This window comes from Gekko japonicus, unplaced genomic scaffold (assembly GCF_001447785.1).
Source record: "Gekko japonicus isolate JY-2015 unplaced genomic scaffold, Gekko_japonicus_V1.1 scaffold660, whole genome shotgun sequence".
Lineage (NCBI taxonomy): Eukaryota > Metazoa > Chordata > Lepidosauria > Squamata > Gekkonidae > Gekko > Gekko japonicus.
In genome coordinates this window covers 789,674-813,438 of record NW_015159728.1, presented here as the reverse complement: position 1 = coordinate 813,438, position 23,765 = coordinate 789,674, and the positions used below count along the sequence as shown (strand labels likewise).

The following is a 23,765-nucleotide window of genomic DNA, read 5'->3' as shown; positions in this document are numbered from 1 at the left end:
ATGATGTGGCCTTGTGTGTAGTACATTACGGGCTGCCAAGCCGCGGCGGGGAATCCGTGCGTCTTCACAGGATCCCTGCCGCGGGGGACAGCGATATGCATTGCACCACCGTCGCCCGGATGTGGCGCTATGCGTCGCTCTGGCAACGGGACTCCAAACAGCCCTATGTACAGTTCTGGTCACCGTATCTCAAAAAATACATGGCAGAGCTTGAAAAAGTACAGAGGAGAGAGACCAAGATTATTAGAGGGTTGGAACACCTTCCCTATGGGGAAAGGCTGAAGAGTCTGGGACTTTTCAATTTAGAAAAGAGACTACTAAAGGGGACATGATAGAGGTTTATAAAATTACGCATGGGGTGGAGAGAGCTGACAAAGAGAAATCATTCTTCCTCTCCCAAAATGCTAGAACTCAAAGGGTATCTAATGAAGCTGATGGACAGTAGATTCAGGACAGACAAAATGAAATACTTCTTTACACAGAGATTGATTAAAGTGTGGCATTCGCTGCCAGAGGAAATAGTGATGGCCACAGGAATAAACAGCTGTAAGAGGGGATTAGACAGATTAATGGAGGATAGGTCTATCAGTGGCTACTAGCCATGGTGATTGGGGGGAACCTCCACATCCAGAGGCACTAAACCTCTGAATTCCAGTGCCAGGAGGCAACATCAGGGGAAGGTCTCCGCCTCTCTGCCCTGTTGTGGGCCCTCCAGAAGAACTGGTTGGCTACTGTGTGAGATGCTGGACTAGATGGACCATTGGCCTGATCCAGCAGGGCTCTTCTTACATTCTTATACCACGTGAGTGTAATGAGCTGGATTTAGATATTTTTGGGCTCCTTTGCATTTTTGGTGTGAAAAGCCTGCTTGAATATTACTTTGACTGCTTTTTGTGCTTTGGTTCCTCTGAGTAAACATAGTCTGATTATTCTGCTAAATCCCTCCCTTCAACGCAGCCTTGTACTGGAGCCCTCCTCCCTTTGTCAAAGAGATCTTTAAAACAGACCACCGTGCTCTTAAGTGGAAGTTTAGCAGATAGTGCCTTCTAACTGGGTGTTAAAACCAAATCCAGATAGGACAAGCCTTGTTGAGGGGAAGTCTCTCTCTGCTTTAGTTGGCTATTTTGTGTGACTCTGAGTCCAGTTTTGGGAAGTTAGTGAGCTCCTTCATACATGGGGCTGGCCAGCTCCAGTTTGGGAAATACCTGTAGAGTTTGGGGGTGGAGCCTGAGGAGGTCAGGTTCTGGGGATGGGAGGAATTTCAATGGGGAACAACGCCATAGAGTACACCTTCTAAAATGGACGTTTTCTCCAGTGGAACTGATCTTTGTTGCCCGGAGATCAATTGTTGTAATCCCAGGATATCTCCAGCTATCACCTGGAGGTTGGCAACCCTATATCACGTGAGACCTCATGCACTGACTGTACCTCAAAAGCCAGATTTAAGTTCAGTAGCACCTTATAGACCAACAAGATTTCTGGGGTATAAGGTTTCAAGAGTCAAAGCTCCACCATACACTAGGGGCGATTTCTCACTAGAGCTGCCTCGCAGCACAGCGCCGTTTGCCCCAACACAAACATGTCAATTTCACAACCGAGGCTGTGGGGCTGCATTTGACTCGGGGCTTCGCCCGATTTCCTCCGCAGTTTCGTGATCCTCAAAAACCAGGATCACGAAACTGTGGAGGAAATCGGGCGAAGCCCCGAGTCAAAATGCAGCCCCGCAGCCTCGGGTGTGAAATTGACATGTTTGTGTTGAGGCAAACGGGCGCTGTGCTGCGAGGCAGCTCTAGTGAGAAATCGCCCTAGTACTTTGACTCTTTGAAGCTCATACCCCAAAAATCTTGTTGATCCCTAAGGTGGTGCTGGACTCAAATCTAGTTGTGCTACTGTGGACCAACATGGCTACCTTCCAAAACTGTACCACAAGACTAGGAGTAGACTGAACATCCCTAGCCAAAGAGATGTCACCTCCGAATGTACTTTTCTGTCAGTCTTCCCATGGGGACATCTGACCATCTTCTGTGGCACGATTTTGTTGTTTTCAGATTTGCCAGTTATGGTGCCAGCCTTAGCTATGACTGGAAATACCATCATACGTTGGGTGAGTCACATGACTATCTTCTTCCACTGCTATGGATTTTTTTTGAACTCTTCTTATATTGTTATCCATATAGGAACTTAGATCTAGTGAGTGACTCCCATGCATGCCAGTCCTTTTGGCCAACCACCACAGGACAGCAAGCCTGATCTTATTCTGAAGACTGTGATTCCTCCCATGGCCCCATCCATAATGTGCTGTAGCCGGCTGAACAGATATGCCACAGTCTGCCTGAAAGCCCAGGCCATATGTTCAGGGATTGGTTACTATCCCTGCCACCTTTTGCTGCTGGGCTTCTTGGCATTGCATGATGAGGCCATCTGGTCTGGTCACAGCTCCCCTGTCCATATGCAGGCATTGCTACTAGCCACCCCCCACTTCTGCCTCTGAACACAAGACCCCAGTGCTTTGCAAAACAGGGGGTACAACAGCTGCTCCCTGACAACGACATATTTAACAGCTTCTTTCCTCTTCCACTTCTGAGCAGGGAATCTCGAGGCAGCAATCCACTGGGTAGCATTGACAGGTTAATTTCTGAAATGAAAGGTGCATAAGACAGAACTTTTTGGGAAGTTGCTTTTTTGGAAAGGATGTTTTCATTTTTCATTGCTGAGGGAAATACAGCTGTGCGGGTGCTTCTAAATTCTCCATTTTGAATGTTTGGTTGGAGCTTTGCAAACTGGTTCTGGGGCTGAGCCCTGAGGCCTGCGTGTATGGTGTTCTTTTGGCACGTACACTGGTTGGACTCTGAGTTCTTTACTGTGTGTCATGTCTAGTGTCACTTATTTAACTTTTATCCATTACATGGTAGCTTCATAGAAAATTTCTGAGCTCTCTAGTTCCATAACATAAAAAGGCAAATGCAACCCTAAACTAGCCTTCATACTTGCATCAACTTGATAATGCTATAAGTATCTCCAGACTGTACAGGTAAAGCACAATATTTGGAAGCTTTTGCATCATGAAAAAGTACTGAGAAGGGCTGCAAGGATTAAGGTGTTCCTTACAAACCACCTTTCATTGTTGGGAGATATGTCTACATTACATCTTCCCTGACCCCTGCAGAAGCAAGCACCAAGATCAAGCTGGACTTCATACTTGAAGCACAGAATTGTATCCTGAATGTGTAATGCCAACTTGCATTCTGATATTGCTCTCTTTAAAACAGCTCTCATTGCATTTTCTCCCCCCACATTGAAAATTAGTGTAGAAGCTAAGCTAGTGAGTATATTTGAACCTGAAATGTACAACTGTTTCATGAACAAGCATGCCAGATTTCATGTTTGACATTCTGGTATTGTATTCCAGACACACAATCCAGCTACATCAAAAGCCCCAGTTCATTGACCAGCAAGGACTCTCGCATAGATTTAGACATGATGAAATCTGAAAACACAACCAATGGTTCAATTTAAGAGCCAGGCTAATGATTTTCAATATTTGGTATGAAGAACCCTGAGCTGATTGGAACTTTTCACCATAAATTGGAATGAGTTTCTATAGCAGACATCTTGGGCAGGATACACATTTTTGTGAGCCAAGGCTTCCTCTGCTGAGCCTGAAGTGTAAAGTGAGATCTCAACTAATTGATGATCCTCCTAATTAACTGCCACTTCTAGTCTCTCTCCAGAAATTTAATAAACATCGAAGAAAAATGTTATACATTCATTGGTGGTGATTTATATAAAATTGGTCTCCTCAGCATGTGGCCCCTTTTGCAAAATGTGATATTTGAAATGTTTTCTTAAGCCTACCTCTTTCACTGCAGAATCCTCTCGCTCACACTCCTCCCCCTCTCACTTCTGCCATTCCTCTGTAATCCCACCAAACCCCACTTTTCTAGCTTCTGCTCCAGTGAGGCCTTAGGCTTGGTAAAACAAACTGAACCAGAGCCAAAACAAGCATAGGAAGTGTAGCATTTTCTGAGGGAAGTAAACTCTTCCTCCTATCTCAGCACAGGTAAGAACATAAGTGCTTCCATTCATTGTTCTGCTACCCACCAATCTCATAAGCAAATACATGTTTAAGAAGAAAAGATCTTCCAAGGGGAATAGTCAGAAGCAGGGGATGAATAGAAATTCAACCTGAGAACAGGTAGGGATCTGTCAAAAGAAGATTGTGAAGATGGAATGTGTGTGTGTGTGTGGGGGAGGAGGAACATTAATGAGAGGACACTTTAACCCAGTGTCAGTGGTCATACTGGGGAGTCAGGAAATAGGGACGACACCTGTTGTGCTTTCTGCACAAGAGTCTATGTAAGTTCACCCCAAGATGTATATTCTCTGAATGCATGAACTGTACCTTGGAGATCATGAGTTTGCAGCCTACACAGGTGTATATAGGCCCCTGTCAAAAAGCCATAGTCAAAAAAGCTATGGAGTGAAACCAGCAGGCATGACTCTTATTCCACCTCTCCAGGTATACATTTCTATCCAGTTCGATCATCTGTCCAAATTCCTCTTCAAGAGCAGATTAAGAATAAATGGAAAGAAACATGCAAAATTTATCAACTAACACACACACACACATTTTTAGTTCAGATTGTTTGAAGCTCAGGGTAACAATTAGCTTTCTAATTCTGCTTTGATTATAAGTGTGGATTCTTATCAGTCCCCAGGAACTAAAGTGCCCTTTCCATCCTGACCTCCTCGGAGTTGGGGCGGAGGATCCCGAGATATTATGAAACAAGTTATTTTTCAATATTTTAAAATAAATACAATAAATAAAAATGTCAGGAAGTAGCAAGGTTCAAAGCAGCACAGACAGGACCCATTGCCAGGTTGTCCAGTGAAGGATTCTTGTCCATCTCTTCTGGTGTGGTGTATCTGCCCTGAAAACTTTTTTTTTGCATTTTCAATCCTAATTGAGTAGTCTTTATCAATTTTTCACACAAATCCCTCCCTACCACATTTATATAAGCATATTCTGTCACTGACCTGGCAAAAACATCCACTAATGCTTGACAGAACTTATATGGAAGCCATTCCAGTGCTGAAATGGTCATGTGGTATAGCCAAGGTAGGGATTTACATAAGTGTAAATCACCCACAAAGATCTGTAAGTGTACTTAATATTTAAGTTACACAAGAGTGCACCAATATCTCCAACCCAAACTGGTCCAGACACAAACAAAGGCTGAGAATATTGTGAGAAATTATTGATGTCCCAGAATACTTATACTGGCTAATATACTCTGGACCTATGTGCCCTTGTTTAACTAGTATCTTAGCTGACTGCTAGAGATAAGCAAGAAAAGGATGCTAAGTGTTGGATGACTCCATATTTGTAACTAGCTTGCCACCCATGCTTCGCTACGGTATTTAAGTTCCGTAAATCCAGTTATAATACTGATGATGTGAAATTTGAAATGTGACATTTGTTATAGGAATTCTAACGGAGAACATCGTAGTGTAAGAAATTAAGTGAGACATACGTACGCCCCCCCCCTCAACTGAAGGACCTCTCTCTAGACCACAGTGGTGGTTCTGCCTTCAGGTGCTAGGATCACCAGGCAGGCCCGTAGCCTGTGTGGGGCCCTTGGGGCCCACCCCCCACAGGTTTTGCAGGCCCCCTCTCTCGATCCTCTTCTCCCCCCTCCCCTGGAGCAGGAGCTGCTGAGCCCTGAGTGAGCAGGGGGCCGCTTCCTCCTCCTGGGCGCCGCTGCCGGGACTCACTCTGGGAGCCACCACCACTGGCTGGGACGGACGCCGCGCCCGGTCGCCTCCTCCTCCTCCCCCCCAGGATAGGTCCGGCACCACCCCATTTACCGCGCAGCAGCCTCCCTCCCTCCCTGGCACGCCCTGCCTGACCTCTCCCCGGCCGGCAAGTCCCGTTGCAGCCCGGGCGGAGGAAGAGCCTGGCTAGGGGCGGGGGGGGATAACCGAGATCTGGTGGGTCTGTGCCATCGCCTCTGCCGGACGGCACCCTCCTCCTCCTCCTCCGGCTGGGGCTGGACTCCTTCCCTCCCGGCCTTTGGATTTCCGCCCCCTCCTCAGCCCGGACTCGGTTGCTTTCTTGCACCCCCTCCCCCTGTCCAGTCTGGCTGGCCTTCTGTGGAGGCAAGGGTGGCGGGTGGTCAGCCAGGACGGGGCAGCGCTGGGGGGCGAGTGGGGGGCGCGATTGTTCCCTCTCCACGGTGCGCCTTTGTGCTCCTCCACAGTTTTTTAACCTCCAGCTCGCAGATTTTTGTCCTAGCTCAGGAAGGAGGGGCTCCAGAGCAAACTAATTTATGCGGCAGCCAAATTGCTCTCTCACAACTTTAATGGCAGTGGCTCACAAAGTAGAAGTTTTGGTTACAAAACTCCACAGCTTAGAAGAAACATTGGTGGTGGGCCCCCTGAGAAAAACATGGGCCCCCTGAGAAAAACGTTAGCTACGGGCCTGTCACCAGGCTGCTTGATGAGTTCACACTGGAGCAGGCCACATAGAACTGTCCATTTAAGAAGCAGTCATCTGTTAAGTCAACTCCTGCTACCTTCCACGAAAGTGATGGCCTCTCTACTTGTGTTCCTGGATTGTTTTGCTCATATGGAGACTGTGTTGTTCTGAGCACCGCAGGGTGATCTTGCTGGTACTTGGCCTGTGCAGCTCAGTGCACTGCAGGAGTACTATGTGCAAATTTCTCTGCCGCATTCCTGAGTTGCCTCCTCCTTGTAGCGTTGGTGTATCTGGCTCGACATTTGCCAGGAGCTTTCTTGGGGGCAGTAAGAGGTGAGAGGCGTGAGGGGCAGTTGGTGTGAGGGATGGTGATGTGGTGGACATTTCTTCAGGTTCATGAGGGAGGCAAGCATTGAAATGGCTCCTAGAAATGCCTTTTACTATCTCCCCATAAACATTCATACCCTGGCCCTGCTCCTACACCTGACAGACACCAGCCTGTCTGGTGTTGGGGGGGGGTATTGTATTTAAAGGCATCGGGGAATTTGGGCCAGCAGCAGTGCTAAGGCAATCCTGCTGAGCAAACCTCCCCGGTGGCTGTAAGCATCCCACTTCCTCTCCTACACCTGACAGGCAGCTGCCTGTCCAGTGTAGGACGGGGAGGGGGGAGGAGTATTAGAAGCCACTGTGGAGGCAGGGCTGGCAGGCTCAGTAAGGCGTTACTGCTGGAGCAGGCTCCCTCATGGCTTTAAGCACCCTGCAACTGCTGCTACACCTGAAAGACAACTGCCTGTTAGGTGTAGGAGGTGGGTGGAGTGTGTTAGAAGCCACCCCACCTCCTCTCCTGCACCTGACAGGCAACTGCCTGTCCAGTGTAGGAGGGGAGGGGGAGGAGTATTAGAAGCCACTGTGGAGGTGGGGCTGCACCTGACAGACAACCGCCTGTTAGGTGTAGGAGGTGGGGGGGGAGTGTGTTGGAAGCCATCCCACCTCCCCTCCTACACCTGACAGGCAGCTGCCTATCCAGTGTAGGAGGGGGAGGGGGGAGTATTAGAAGCCATGGTGGAGGTGGGGCTGCACCTGACAGACAACCGTCTGTTAGGTGTAGGAGGTTGGGGGAGTGTGTTGGAAGCCATGGGAGAGGCTGGGCCAGCAGCTTTGCTTCACCTCACAGGTGGTTCTTGGCCACTCCTGATTTCCTCAACTATCATTAGCTGTCTGCAGTCCCCTGTAACTGTTGGGGTTTGCAGCTGACTCTGCAGCTGACCAATCAGAGAGTGGGGGGGTGCAGAGAGGCAGCTGCCTGGTAGCCGCATAGGAATCAATGGGGGAAGCACATTTCCCCCCTTTTGACCCCCTTAGGGGTCGAATTTCTAAAAATCCCTTTGTAGCGAGCACCTACGCCATGGTAGGAGTGCTCTCTCCGAATTTGGTGTCTCTAGGTCCAGCGGTTTGGCCTGGGTGTTGATTTTATGGTGAGGGGACTTTCTTTTATATATAGATAGATAGGTGCTTTTGCCAGTGTTCATAAATTCACATAAATTCTGCCTACATTTTTTGTTAGGAAACTTGTGGTGTAATTTACCAGCAAGCTGTAGTCAGTGGTGCAAGTGGACAGGCGCAGAGTGCCAACAAAAACATATGGCGGCTTGATGAGACATGGCATCTGCATTCATCACAGCAAGTCATGTGCATTTGTGCAAGTGACAAGCCCAAAACATATTTTTAAGGCAGAACTGTTCAAGATGTAATCAAGGCTGCTCCCCAAAACGTTCTATCCGCTCTGAGAAATAATTTTTTGAGACCTTATCATTCTGTTCAATGTAGTCATAATAATTATCTCCTACCATAAAGGACAATCATGACCAAATTAGGTCTCTCCGCTAACAGTCCACAAAACAGAGCAGGCATTTTACTGATCAGAAACTAACAAAGGCAGACTCACTTACATTTCCAAATTTCCTTTCTTTCCATTCCAGCACTTCTCTTTGCTTCTTTAAGTCAAGAGCCTTTAAGTCCCAGCCTACAGAATGTATTTGCTAACTCACAGGGATCAGAGTTACTGTGTGCGGAAAGTACTGAAAACTGAATAAACAAAGGACCAGGTTCTTCATATTTATACCAGCCCTGGCCAATCTAGTCTTCAAATTGTAAGGGAGATGTTTGCCCTGATCACGCCCTGATGTGATTGTTTCTTGTTGTGATTACTACATTTTGTATTGGCAAGTTATGTGATTTTAGTGTATTAAATTCAAAAAAAAAAGTTGGGGAGGGGCTTTAGCAGCCACTGCCCTCAAGACTGAGGAATAGCCTTTCAAGGGCCTGTCTCCTCCCTTCTTGCCTTCCCAGTTTCCACCAGGTAAGTTCAGAAAGGACTCCAAATTACTATGCTTGATCTGCAGAATGCATGACTTTACTGCAGGGCTTTTACTGTTTATTGTTCGAACTGCATTATATTTGTATTGTTAAATTAATATAATTTAAAAATTGCCTGCTAATCACAGGAGGCAGTGCATCCTCCCACGCTCTTTGAGGCCTGAGCACATGCAACCAGGAGTTTATAGGACTAGGTTCCATCCTTAAACCCAGAGGTTCTTGGATTATGCTTTATAATCTCTGCTGCAGTGAAATGCCTGCAGGATGGCGACACTTGCCTATAAGAGATCTAGCACTGGAATTGCAAGGCTGTTGCAGTGTTTAGGACATTTTTGTCCTGCTCAAGGCAGTATATTTTTAAAAATTATAGTTTTATTCAATAAAAATAAAGTTGGATACAAAGCTTTACAGATTCATCTTCAGTTCTGTAAAATCATATCAACATTATTAAGTTCAGTTCACCATCCTAGTCGCAATAACCTTCCATTTATTACACTTATCTAACTTTTTAACCATGCAAAATACAAGTTAATTGACTCAACTGTACACATTCCTTTAGTTTCTCCAACCTCTCCTCTTTATTTGGAGTTATGTTCCTTTTCCAGTATCCAGCAAAGATTAATTTTGCAGAAGTTATGGCACTGAAAACAAATTCTTGAGTATCTTTAGGAAAGAAGTCTACATAATTCAACAAGAAACATTGAGGGGAGAAAGGCAATGTAATTGTTCTGTGCTTCTCCATTTTATATTTACAATAGGCCCAGCTAGGCTAGAGAGAATGATTGGCACAAAGTCACCAAGCAAACTTCCTGGCAGTATAGAGATCTGAACCTGGGTCTGGTAGACCTGTGAATGAGAAGCTTGCATTGTGCCTGCTTCTGTATTTTCTGGCTCAAAAGGATTCATGAGCTCCTTGCTCATTATTCCGGATCTGTTTTATTACAGTAGCAAAAGAAGAGCATTAAATTAAGCAAGATAATTTGCAAAATCAGTGATAAGTGTCAATTGCAAGGCTGCAATTCCATCCCTTCCCCTCTTGAGTTCTTCCCACTATGCCACCACAAGCAGCTTCCAGATAGGCTTGGTCCCTAGTAGTAGCAAGTAATTCCGCATTGTCGTTTTCGTCACTCATTTGTCCCTATTGCTTTGGGGTCGTCCCCCCCCCACTTTTCTACATGTGTTTTGCTCCCTCTGGGACTACTAGAGAGAGCAAAACACATTGTGTGTGTGTGTGTGTGGGGGGGGGGACCGTGAAGCAATAGGGACAAATGAGAGACAGAAATGTGGAAGTGGCCTCATCAAATCCTGGCTCTCCCTCTCTCACTTTTTGCCTTGCCCAGCTCTGGCAATACACCTAATCATGATCTACAGCTCAGGTCACTGTACATTCCAAGAGTCAGCTGGCCGGTTCCACGTTTTCCTCTAAGCTTAAACAAGCATGCATTTAACCCATTTTCTCTGACACCAGAGGGGATTGCAGGACCACTCCCCAATACATCACTGATCTCAGGAGCAGAGCTGCAGCATTTTTTTTTTGGCTGTCAAATCACAGCTGACTTATGGCAACCCTGTAGAGTTTTCAAGGCAAGAGATGTTCAGAGGTCGTTTTCCATCGCCTGCCCCTGTGTAGCAAACCTGGACTTCCTTGGTGGTCTCCTATCCATATGCTGACCCCAGGGCTGAACCTGCTTAGCTTCCGAGATCTAATGGGATTGGGCTAGCCTGCAGCATAGTGTGGAATAATGGAAGTCCCTGGGAAGAATATGATTAGTCATTTCTGAAACTGGAGGAGTACTCTCGGGAGTGTGAATCCGACCAGCAAGAGTGAATTTCAACATTCTTGGTTTTGCTTACATATAAAAAGTGTAATAAACTGTGATTCACACATCAAGCATTTCAGGATAATTCCTGTATAGCTAACAGGATTACTCCAAAGTGAATTTTTGTTTTAGGAATGAAATAATCACCATTGTAAGGATTCCCTGACCTGGATAGCCCAGGCTAGCCTGATCTTGTCAGATCTCTGAAGCTAAGCAGGGTCAGCCCTGGTCAGTATTTGAATGGGAGACCACCAAGGAAGTCCGGGCAGGCCATGGCAAACCACCTCTGAACATCTGGAGGATGCTTCAGACCCCTTCCAGTCCGGCTTTCGCCCAGGTCATGGGACAGAGACGGCATTGGTCGCCCTGACTGATGACCTCCGAAGGCGTCTGGATCGAGGTGGTATGGTGGCACTGTTGTTGCTCCATCTGTCGGCCACATTTGATATGGTCGACCACCAGTTGCTGGCCCACTGCCTCGCTGACGCGGGGATTCAGGGGCTGGCTCTTCAATGGTTTGCCCCTTTTCTCCAAGGTCAGGGACAAAGGGTGGCGATGGGGAGCAGTGGTCCCGGAGGCACCCTCTTGATTGTGGGGTGCCTCAGGGGGCAGTGCTGTCTCTGATGTTGTTTAACATCTACATGTGCCCCCTTGCCCAGATTGCCTGGAGGCAGGGCCGGATTTAGACTTGCTGAGGCCCTAAGCTATACAAAACCCAGAGGCCCCCTACTATTTTAAATTACATCAGCTGGTCCCAGAAAAATTTAAAATATATATGCCTTTTTAATATTTGAAATCATTTTTTATATTGTGTTTTTATTTGAGGCCCCAGCAGATTGCGAGGCCCTAAGCTGTAGCTTATTTAGCTTATGCGTAAATCCGGCACTGCCTGGAGGTATGGGCTTGGGTGTCATCAATAAGCAGATGACACCCAGCTCTATCTGATGCTGGGCGGACGGTCGGACTCCGACCCAGATGACCTCCAACAGGCGTTGCAAGCCGTGGCTGGTTGGCTCAGACTGAGTTGGCTGAAACTAAACCCGGCGAAGACAGAGGTCCTGGGCCTAGGTTGGGCCGGTTCAGGGTTGGGACTCCCTCTCCCGACCTTCGATGGGGTGCCTTTGGTGTCAGTGTCAGGGGTTAGGAGTTTGGGAGTGCTCCTGGACTCCTCTTTAACGATGGAGGCCCAGTTAGCAGCCACTGCCAAGTCGGCCTTTTATCATCTTCAGCTGGCACGGCAGTTGGTTCCCTTCCTTGACCGTGATGACCTGGCTACAGTGATCCATGCGACGGTCACCTCAAGGCTGGACTACTGCCTTTGTCGCAAATCTGGAAGCTGCAGCTAGTGCAGAATGCAGCAGCCAGGCTGTTGACGGGTCTCCCTAGGCGGGACCACATCCAGCCTGTGCTGAAGGCGCTGCGCTGTACCGGATCTGCTTCAAAGTGCTGGTTCTTACCTTTAAAGCCCTCTATGGACTCAGGGTCCGGCATACCTAAGGGACTGCCTTTCCCCATATGTTCCCCCAAGGGCACTACGGTCGGGGGGCCAACATCTTTTGACTACCCCAGGCCTCAGGGACGTCAAATTCGCCGAGACTAGGGCCAGGGCCTTTTACGGAGCTGTTCCGCCAGGCTTCAAGTAGGAGCCGCCGCCGCTACTGTTCCATCAATGCACCGTCACCGAAAATTGGCAGGGATACCATCAGGGTGCAAGCGGGCCCTGGGAAGAAGACTGGCTATCTGCCGCTTTGGAACTTACGTCATTGGTCCAAATCCACCCTACTGGAACCCATCTTGGAACTGGGAACATCCGAGCACCAGCACTTTGTCGTACTATTGTTATGTTTTTATCTTGTTTTAATTGTTTTAATTATGGCTTTTGCGCCAATTGTTAGCCGCCCTGAGCCTTAGGGGAGGGCGGGATATAAATCGAATTATAAATAAATAAATAAATAAATAAAACAAATCTCTTGCCTTGAAAAACCCTACAGGGCCACCATGAGTCAGCTGTGACTTGAGGGCACTTTCCACCACGAAAGATTAACAGTTTTTTGGGGGGCAGGTTCGGATGGATCTTTGGTAGATAGTTTAAATTGGGTTTGCCCTAATTTCAACTGGAAAAACTAACTAGTAAGTACAAGCTGGTCACCTTCAAACAGCCCCATTGCCAGAGCAACGCGGAGCGTCACATCCTGGCAACGGCGGGTGCAGCGCGTGGAGCCGTCCCCGCGGCAAGCTGCCAAGAAATACGATTCCCCCGCCAGACCTTGGTAAGCCTAGCCTTCTCTGTCATGGCACCAACATTTTGGAACTCCCTCTCCAGGGAGATTCTTCTGCCTCCCTCTATCAGTGTCTTTTCACCAACAGGTGAAGACTTTTTTTTTTTTGTTTCATCTGGCACACCTGCAATAATAGTTACTGGCCCTCCTTCTAGTGTTGTTTGTTTATGTGTTTTTAATTGAATTTTGGGAGGGAAGGTGGCATGATATAGCCTGTTTTCCTCAGAACTTGGAAGCTAAGCAGTGCTGGTACTTGGAAGGGAGACCACCAAGAAAGACTCTGCAGAGGAAGGCAATAGCAAACCACTTCTGCTTCGCACTTGCCTTGAAAGCTCCTTGCTGGGTTTGGCTGTGACTTGATGGCACTTTACACACACAACTGAATTTTATCGTTTTACTGTGTTTTTAGTTGTTTAATTGTTTTAATGTTTTTATGACCAATGCCTTGTGAACCCTGATTGGCTGGAAAGGTGGCATAAAATGTTTTAAATAACTAAATAAATAGATGCAAGAAAGGTCACAGCTTTTGTATCTTTAAGAATTGTGAGTTGCAGGAATTGGGCAGGTGTATCTTGTCCCACCTTTGCCTGACAAGCCACACTTACCAAACACCCCCTTTTACCCAACTGTTTATGGTTCAGGAGATCTGTCTTCCCCTGCATCCGGCTAACTTAGACACACACAGAGAAACAATGCAAAAGAAATGTAAGCAGAACAATTGCTCCAGCATGCAGGTTGCTTCATCTAAATTACGCTGTAAAGAAACCATCAGCTGAAGCAGCAGAAATTGTGTGGCAGTGTCTGCTCGGCAAAGTTCCCAAGTTTCAGCCATATTTTCATGCATTTAGAGCATAGAAACTAAATTTCAAAACGATTATTTTTATTTGAGATCAAGGGTACAGTAGAACAATTCCACCAATGTGCAATAAGTCTGCCATATATATAAATATATAAAAATGTTGGATGTTCATTCATATCAGCACTTATAGTTGTGGGCTGCAATGCTATGTAAATTACAACCACTGAAGTCAAGCCTTATGCAAACTGGTCCCATACTGCACAATTCTGAGTGGCTGGATGAAGCTGGCCTGGTCATAGGTTGTACAATCTGTGTGCTTTTTTACTTTAAAAAATGCCAGATCCAGTTGGAATCTGTTGGAGGTGTGTTGTATAATGCTATATAATATGACATTTACATTTTAACACTGCATGGGTTCATCATGCTCCCATTCCACACCCCTTATAACTAGTGTTCCCTCTAAGCTGAGTTAGTGTGAGCTAGCTCACAGTTTTTTAGCCTCCAGCTCACACATTTTTGTCTTAGCTCAGGAAGGAAGGTTCCAGAGCAAACTAATTTATGCAGCAGCCAAATTGTTCACTCAGTATTTTAATGCTAGTAGCTCACAAAGTAGAATTTTTGCTCACAAGACTTCACAGCGTAGAGAGCATTATAACCCGTGTGTATCTGCTGCATTTCATAACTGCAGGTTTCCATATACCTTCTGTGACTTGGTCCCGTAAGAGTCTGTGCTGTCGAATAACTGTGTGGGAGTGGTTGGATGGGCTGCCATGCTGGCCTGGCATCACAATTTGTGGTATTGCACTAGAGTGGCAAATTGCTTCCAGACATTCCCTTTGCACAGCAAGTGGCTTCATGCTATTGTGGCCAGGAACATCCAGCATTCTCTTATGTAGCATACCGATAATGTGCAAAGCTGTCATATAACATAAAAACAGGGGCTGGATATGGCAGCAGTGGGGTGGAGGAGGACTGGGGAGACAAGGCACCTGTCATTCTGGAAGGCACATTGGCCAACATGGAACCAACCCTGCAGGCAAAACGCTGCTCACCAACTGAAATGAGACAAGGTGGTCTTTCAGTTGATAGGCAGCATATGCTGGCCTTGCCCTTTTGTAATTTGTCACTCCACTATTAGAGACAGGGGCATTAACAGGGTGCTTTAAAGTGTACATGCAATGTATGTCTGCACACACATGTACATGAAGACACATTAGGTACGATTTTAACATGTTGGGATAAAGTGGGATTTAACAGAAAACCCCAGTTTTAATAGTTCTTATTTTTATAATTACGAAATACTTCACATGACGTCATACGATATTTTCAGTGCTGAAACAGCTTCACATAAGTTCAGTCTTGTTTAGCTCTTCAGACATTAGCATATTCAAAGATGATATGAGGCAGAAAAGAATTTCTTGATCCATTTTTGATATGTCAAGTTATTTATAGTCGCAAGCTGCATCTGTAACAGGAAGTACCTAAAAGCTTACCCCCCCCTGCTTTGCCCAGGTTCCTCTCAAGAAATGAAGGGTTTGTCTATGAAAATATGTCAGGGGAAATCACTGTCTATCAAGCTACCAGTGGACATGTAAGTAATTGTATCCCAACTTAGTAACTCTTGCACAGTAACACCAATGCCGAGCTGGCAGAAAAGTTAGAGGGGTGTTTTTTTGGCCAGGCTTCCCTCGCCCCTTCATGAGTTCATTGTTCTCTTTGCTACCTATTGTCTGTTAGCAATAAAAACACCATCCTTTATTTAAGTGCCCTAGATGCAGGTTGAAAGTCACACATATGCCTAACCACTCTGAAACAAAATGAGAAGAGATTACAGGAAGGGCCAGAAGACCCAGCACCAAGTAAGACAGAGGTTCTGAGGCTCTACCCAGAGAATGTGCCATCCTCAAAAACCTTTGCAAGGGCAACTCCTCCTTCTGGAAGGGATTATAACCTGGTTGTAGAAACTTGGTAGCAATTAGAAAATCCTGTCACAGCCCAAATGAGAAAGATGGAATGGGTGAAACCCTCTCTAAAAGGGTTAAGTGAGTCTTCGCAGGCAAGGAGTTCTGTGGCAGATGCCAAAGTACACTTTGTGGAGAGAACTGGTGTAGAAATGTAATTATGTGTATGTTCATCATAATCCAAGACATTGGGGTTAGCTTGATTGACACAACCAACTGAAGAAACAACAATATATTATTTCACTATTTCCCCCTTAAGGCAACAATGAATTTACCTGGTGAGATACCTCCCCTGGTAAATATAAAGCTAATTGAAGTAATGCACATGACATTAGCACAGATAAGCTGGGGTGTATGTTTGGGTGTAGAGTAAAGATGGCTGACATTTCTAAATCTTCAAGCAACATACTGAAATCTTTACATGGCCAAGAGGAACAAGAACGAGAAGACATAAATCTTCCATTGATACCACCCTCGCTCTTTCATTCTCCAAAATAATTACCTCATAGCAGAAGGGATCTCATGATCCCTTCACTGGTGTGTGAAAGAATCTTTGCTGTTACTGATTCTTGCTTCTGATACATATCTATTTCTCCTTCTTTGCCTTCCAATGTCCTTCAGGCATAATACGTGCCTAGAAGAAGAGAGGAAGGGAAGACTTCACCAGCTAATTCTATTCTTAAATCTTGGCTCAGGCAAATTATAACAGTTGAGGCAAGACTGAGGCCTACTGTAGCGTGATCGTATCGCTGACTAGAAGGCAAAGGAGTCAGCCTGTTCTGGATGGGGTCCCCCTCCCTCTCGAAGGAGCAGGTTTGTGGCTTCAGAATCCTGTTGGAGCCGTACCTACTGTTGGAGGCAAAGGTCTGTTCTGGAGCCTATAGTACCTTTGCCCAGATTCAGCTGGTGCGCTAACTGCAGTCATTCTCGGATCAGCATGTTCTGGCTATAGGTCCCCAGGTTCTGATCACATGTAGACTGGACTAAATGGGGCTGTCTTTGAAGACTACCTGGAAGCTTCAGCTCTGATAAGAGGCATGAACTATCAACAGAAATTATTGGGAGGACATCTTTGGCACAGTTTAAAGTGCTAATTAATTATCTTTTGCAACATAAATGGTTGGGAGCAGGCAAAGATGTCCTCCCAATAATTTCTGCTGATAGTATATGCCTGCCCTGTCATGGCCCTTCTCTGTTGGACCTCCACCTAATGGAAGTGAAGTGGTTAACTATCAAAGAGTGAACCTTTTCTTCAAAGGCTCCTTGTTTTCAGAATGCCTTTTCCTTGACTGGCACCTTACTTTCTTAGTATCAAGTTCTGGGTTAAATCATTCCTGTTGATGTTGGTGACTGTACAATTGTGTTGGCTTCTTTAATCTGTTTCTCCCTCTTCCTTTCTCCCCGTTGCATCACAGACACACAAAGTTTTGTACAGATGTTATGGTTGCCAGTCCACTATGTTGTCATGAATGGAAAGAAATTTAACTGACTGTATTGATACAAATTGTTTGTTTTTTATTGTTGTTTGTTGCTGTGGGGAGCTTGAGAGCTGACGTGTGTGTGTGTCTCTGTGTGTAAAGTATTGTCAATTTGCAGGCAACCTATGGCGACCCCAGCAAGCAGCTTTCAAGGAAAGTGAAACGCAGAGGTAGTTTGACATTGCCTTTCTCTGCCGAGTCTTCCTTGGTGGTCTCCCTGCTTAGCTTCTGCGATCTGACAAGACTGGGCTTTACCATGTTGCCTTCCATCCCTGAGAGGTAGTGTATAGATCCTTAAAATAAATGAAGTAACTTTAAAATCCTGATTCTTTCCCCAGCTTTCTTGACTTTCCATAGGGACCTGCCCATGGCTCACCAACCACAATTTAGGTACCTATGATACAAAGGATCCTTCCTCATAGTTGGGTTTATCACTTCATGATTCTCAGGTGCATCAGTTCCATCTCCCTGCTTGACCAGGGTTTTGGTGGGAGAGGCATCTCTAGGCAATTCGTGTATACAATGCGTTTCCTGCAGCACTCAGAACACATCGCTCCTTCATTAATATGGGGTGATAACAATCTGTTTTAGCTGTCAGACACAAGTTTTGTGGTGGAAACAGAAGAGGGGGAAAAAACAGCCCACAGAATAGAAATATTGTGTCATGGTAAATGTACACTTACGGGATTCACTACCACAAGACATGGTGATAGCTGTTAGTTTAAATAGCTTTAGAACAATTTGACAGATATATGGAGGATATGCTTACACATGCAGATCCATTTCCAGATTTTGGGGACCTTGCACAGAGAGGGCCCAAGACCCCCTGACACCTGGCACCAGAGCCCCTTCTTGCCCCCGACTGCATGTTCCCACCTGCCTGTGTGTCCTTCTCTTGACTGCCTGCAAGATCTCCCACCTCCCGCAGTCACATCCACCCATACAACCTGCACTCTCTTTCCCCCAGCTATGGCACTGGGTGGTTCCTGCAGCTGGGAGTGCTGCCGCCATGGCCACTAGGAGCACTGTTGATGCATACCCCCCACAAGCCCTTACTTGGCACAGCTGGGCAGCATATGCAGCCAGGAGAGAGTTTGCAAGTACGCAAGGGACCAGTATGCACACAAGCATCAGGGAAGGTCTATGGTCGGGGGTTGGCAGCAGTGGACCCTGACAGAAGTCCTGGACTCCGGCAGCTGATACACGTCAGAATGTGCTGATGCTGCCTGTGTGTGAATGACTGCTAGCTGTGATAGCTATGTCACGAGCTCTGTGTTGAGGCACACCTGAATACCAGGTGCATGATAAAGGGCTAATGCTTCCACAGCCTGCTTGTGTGGGCTTTCCAGAAGCATCTGACTGGCAGGATAGAGGATGCTAAAGTAGATGAACCCTTGGATCTGTCTCTTTTTTTACATTCTTATACTAATGGTGTAATTAAAACACGCCACTGTTATGCACTGCCAACATTACAAGGAGAAGCAAACAGACGCTTGAGAAAATCTTACTTGGAGTTTTGGCACGCTAGAATTAGGGGTCTCTCATCTAATATGAAACTCCGAGGTCAGTTTCGCAACATACTTGCTTCCATATTCCTAGAATTAGACTTTTTGGCCAGCTACAGTAATGGGAGGGATGTTACACCCAAAGGCACACATGCTTTGTTAACAGTTTACAGCACAAGGGTATATGCTAAACAGGCAGGATGGCCCATTAGACTAATGCTCTCAATGTGTCTCAAGAGGGCCCTTTGGTGCCCTTGGTGGAGACCCTTTGCGACGGGTGGAATGCTGGATAGGCCGTTGTCACTGCCATTTCTGAGCCGCAGAGGGCGAGACCCTACAAAACAGCCGTGGGTCTGGTGTTACAGCCTAGCTGGAGCTCTTCAGCTGCCTTCTGCTTGCTTGCTGCTCTGTAGGAGTCAGTGGAGCAGCTGGTCAGAGGATTCAGGCTGAGTGAGATGTCCCAGGGCCATCTGCACTGCATGCCTTGGCAGTCTTCTTCAGCCCATCAGCGAGTGACACACTGTCACCTCGACACCTTCCTAGATGCCAAAGGACTAGCAGAGGCTCTTCGACTAGGCAAGCAACCCTGTCGGCTGTGCCATGTTTTCTTCTCTACGGTTGCCACCAAACATCAGGTGAACCTCCTGTGCCCTAACCCTGGCACAGAACCAGATGAAGCACGAGCGTCACAAAGAGCTGGCTGGCGTACTTCCCTCCCCGCTTCCTCCAGCTCTCCCTCCCAACTCTTCCACACTCCATTTAATCACGCTTGAGCCCCCACATTCCCTTCCCACAACAACTGATGAGAAACAATTGAGCATGTTGCTAAGCATGTTGTGGGAGCCATTGATCGTGACCTACAAGTGACTACGTAGCCCTGAGTGGCACAACTTTGCCTTTGATGGGGAGACTTAATCCTTCTCTTTTTGCCGCAGGAGGAGATGTAGCCCCATGGCAGAAAGAGCTGGAGGGAGGGTCAAAGCAAAGCCATGGAATGGGGGTGGGGGAGAAGACCACTCTGCTTATTAATGCCACAGAAAAGAATGCAGAGAGCAGCACAGAAAAACGCAAAAGGCAAGGGGGATAGAGATATAATGGAAAATGTAGAATGCAAACGCACCGACAAGATACACAGACGGGAACCACAGGACAGCCCACAGTTAGTTGGCAAGTTAACTCAACAGAGTTTGTTGTACTTCAGAGAAAGTAAAGCCAGGGGAGGCACCATTCCAAAGGTCCTTCACCTGCACTTCTGGCTTCCACCCTCACTCACTCCTCCTCCCATACCTTGATAAGTGCCTCCACCATCCAGAACTGCCTCTCCTTGAGTGTAGCAAAGCTGGGGAGGAGAGGCACCCTTTCTGAACTTTTCTCTCTCTCTCTCTGTGTGTGTGTGTGGCGGTGATTTTTACAGTGTTTTCAGCCTGCCTGGTTGAGCAACCTTCAGGGTGTGAGGGCACCTGTGAAATGCAAAGGTGTTCAAACACACAAGTCTTTATGCATGCGTGTGCCCAACCTCTCACTGACATGCAGCACCAGGTAAAAATCTCCATTAAGTTTCTTGAGCCTGCTTGGAAAAACAGGATGTTGAGAGAAAGAAAATAAAAATACCTTCTGAACTATAAAATATATCCATCATGCATATCTTATCTATGAGCATCCAGTTAGTTTTCCAACCTTCCTTTCAGGAGTGGTGTGTGTGTGTGTGTGTGTGTGTGTGTGTGTGTGTGTGTGTGATGTAGTTGCACCCCAGAACTGATTGATTCAGGCTTGTTTCATCCACTGCACCTACATTTTATAGAAAACCGAGCATTCCAAACACTGATGTCTGACCATCCTCACTGGCAAAAAGAATTCATTGCTAAGCTTAATCTCCTTTAACTCCCATTTCCGTCCACTCACCCAATTCTTTTATTCGCCACTCCTAATTTTTAAAATCACCACTCCTTTGCCTTGTCTTCCTGAGACCAGAAGGCAAGGAAAGTGTTGAGGTTGGTGAGTGGGGAGAGAGAGAGATACAGGCTTACTTTATTGACTTTGGTCTGGAAGGGGAAAAATTGAACCACAAGAGGCAGTTAAGACAAATCAGTTATCCGTTGCAGAAAAAAAGAAGAGTTGGGGAGGGGCAGAAGGAGCAAAGAATGAGAGATGGAGTTTTACCTGGATATGGTCATCTCTGCCTGAGGGCTCTGTGACTTCTCGAGCCCCAACCTGGTGAAGATGCCCACCAGCACCATGATGGCCACCACGCCACATATAATGTATACAATCATGTTGGTCTTGTCCCTGGTTGGATTCTCAGGGGTCTCATCCACTCGATGTGGCGGTTGGTCTATGCTGATCCATTGTGGTGTGCCGTAATTGGAACAGCCACTTTGGTCCAGTCGCCCAGTTGTGAACTGGCAGCAGAAACGGTACCCACAGGTCCCACAGCAGAACTTGTAGACCCCTGAATTGCAATTAAATGGAGGGTCCCACTGACCCATAACATCATAGTAACCACGGCACTGATCGCCCCCAGGGATGGCCTCGGTGGGGTTCATAGCAGCATCCTCCGAGGTAGGAACTGAGCTGGTATTGCCATTCATCTGCATTTCCAACCCAGGTTTCTGGGTCTTGGGAGCTCCAGTCCAAACCTGTCCAGGATCCAACAGAACCAGGCAACAGAACCCAAAAATATAACCTCGTTCCATCCGTATTCCACCCTGGCTCACCATTGAAGCTGTCTTCTGTTTCCGAGATTAACTTCCACCACAGAGAAAAATCTTGTTTGTCCAGCAGTGCAACAAAAGAGGGATTCAAAAATTCCCAGTTAAAAGCTAGAACACACAACACGTCTCCATCTGCCACTTCCAGTGGAGAAGACAAAGTTCAGCCCCTCCTCACTAAACTCTTTTCTGCTGAGTAAATCTCACCATTAAAGCGAGCCCTCTAGCCAAGGAAAAGGTGTGGGATGGGGGTAGAGATGGGAGTTATTAGTTTAAAAAGAAGAAAGACAATCCAAAAAAATGTGCAGCACCATCTAAGTCCAAAGACCGTCTCTGAATTTCCTGTGTGATTCCTGGAGGCTGAGGACACACAATCCCTTTTTAAAGAAGTAATTCTAATTTCATTTGAAAAGCTGAGCTGAAAATACCATGGACTACATTTCCATCTTGGCTCGAAAAGAATCCTGGAGGCAGCCAGTCTCTTTCTCTTTCTCTCCCCCTTCCTCAGAGACACTGTGCTTTCTGGAGAAAAAAAAATCCTTTGCACCAGTGAGAAAGGGAGGGATCATCAAGAGGGAAAGAAAGAAAAAGGGAGGGGAGGGAAGAGAGAGAATAGGAGGAGTGAATCAGCCCTTACTCCTCCTGAAAGCCAGCCCCACAATTGCCTGACAGTTCCCAAAAGCAGACTGGAATGAAACCTTTGCCAACTCCGCTAGTACACTCCATGTCCTCTGTGCAGAGTTCTGGCTAACAGCCAAGGTTGTCGTCGGGCCAGGGTAGATGCAAGGGGACACCAACCGCTCCTTAGCGACCGCTCCTGCAGGCACAAGTGGCCTATGTGAGGCCGTAAACAGAGGTGGGGCACTTCTTAGGAGAGGGAGGAACAGGCAGACATGATAACCGGAGGTCCCAAGGATCCCTTCTTCTATTTCACAGGCATGTGGCCATCCTTTCTGAAGGGGAACAGTTGTTTTTCAGTAAAATCACACACTCACAAAACAGTGATAACCTTAGCCTGGCAGTATCAGTACTGCAGCGTGGCGTTTGAGAGGTTTACAGTAAAACCATGCGATCTGGAGCCCTCCCTTTTAGTCACCAATCTATAGATCTCTTTTCTAAGTTATGGCCATCTTTAGGTTACCTTTTTAGGCCACGTGCTATGGCCCTAAAGAGACTGCTGAAATACTAACACAAAACAGAGAATATATACATTTGCAAGAAAAAAATAGTGACTTCACTAACATACCACCTTAATCAGACCTACTTGATTAAAGAAAATAAAAGTCTCTGAAATCTGCATAACAATTGGTGATGAGAGTACTAACCAGTTATTGAAAAAAGCCCAGCTGCCAAGGAGCTGTTGAATAGTTATGAACTTTATAGTTGTTTGTGTTTGACAAACTGTCCTTACACAAGGCCTAGGGACAGATGGAGTTGTGTGCTGCCTGTGGGAAGGAGCTTAGCACAGATAGGAGTAGGCAACATTACTGATGTGTTAGTCAAATGTTAGACTGTTCGTACGTGAACAGTGCTTGTTTCTGAGAGCTATGTTGAATGCTGTCAGGGAAGAGTGCGCCCATGTCAACAGGGGAGTGAGTATGTGAGAGAGTGAAAAGGGAATGGAGGCATTGCACACATCCCCCCATCTGTGAATTTGTTTATGTTATTTATAGTCTGCCTTCCTTACGGAAGCTCAAGGTGGATTACACAGTGTACAACCAACATTTACCTCTCTCTCCACTCAATACCTATAGCTTTAGGGTTGGAAAGAGGGGCAAGGGAGAGGTGTCCTCCTTGCATCATAATGCCACAATGACACAAAAGATTGTCTACTCAATTCTCCCCTGCCATTTATTCATTTACAAGCTACTTTCCTAACATGCAAAGTGGTATACAAGCAGCTAATAAAGCTACAGAAGATCCCTTCAGGCTAGGAGATAATACTAACATATTTTTCCAGTTGTGGGGAAATGTCAAAGGTGCTGAGGCTGTGAAATGTAAACAGATGTTTTCATTATATTACAGGAAGGAAGGAAGCAGTGTGAATTGGTATTCGCACTCATTCTGTATCAGTCATGTTTTGTATCCTACCCTCCACTCAAGGAGGACAAGGCAACATGCTTGATCCTCTCCTCCTCTGTTTTAGCCTCACATCAACTCTAGGCTACGCTGAGAGAGACTGACTGATCGAAGATCTCCCAGTAAACTTCAAAGCAACGTGAAGGTTTGAACTCAAGTCTCTCCTGTCCTAGGCTGACATTCTAGCCGCTACATCACTCTGGCTCTCTTCCTCTTGAGAAGTTTTATCAGGATGCCCAGAAAAAAAAATTAATAAGTCTGAGGAGAAATATCCTTTGTACT

The 23,765-nt window shown here is 46.4% G+C and overlaps 1 protein-coding gene across 1 annotated transcript in view; it reads right to left on the bottom strand.

The window, feature by feature from the left end:
• The window catches only part of SHISA8 (shisa family member 8), a 60,877-nt gene extending 39,339 nt beyond the window's left edge, over positions 1 to 21,538 (bottom strand). Inside the window, exon 1 of the mRNA XM_015426722.1 lies at positions 20,857 to 21,538. Within this exon, the coding sequence (XP_015282208.1) occupies positions 20,857 to 21,413 (557 nt within the window). The 5' untranslated portion in view covers positions 21,414 to 21,538. The remainder of the gene's footprint in view (positions 1 to 20,856) is intronic.
• Positions 21,539 to 23,765: the final 2,227 nt, after the last annotated feature.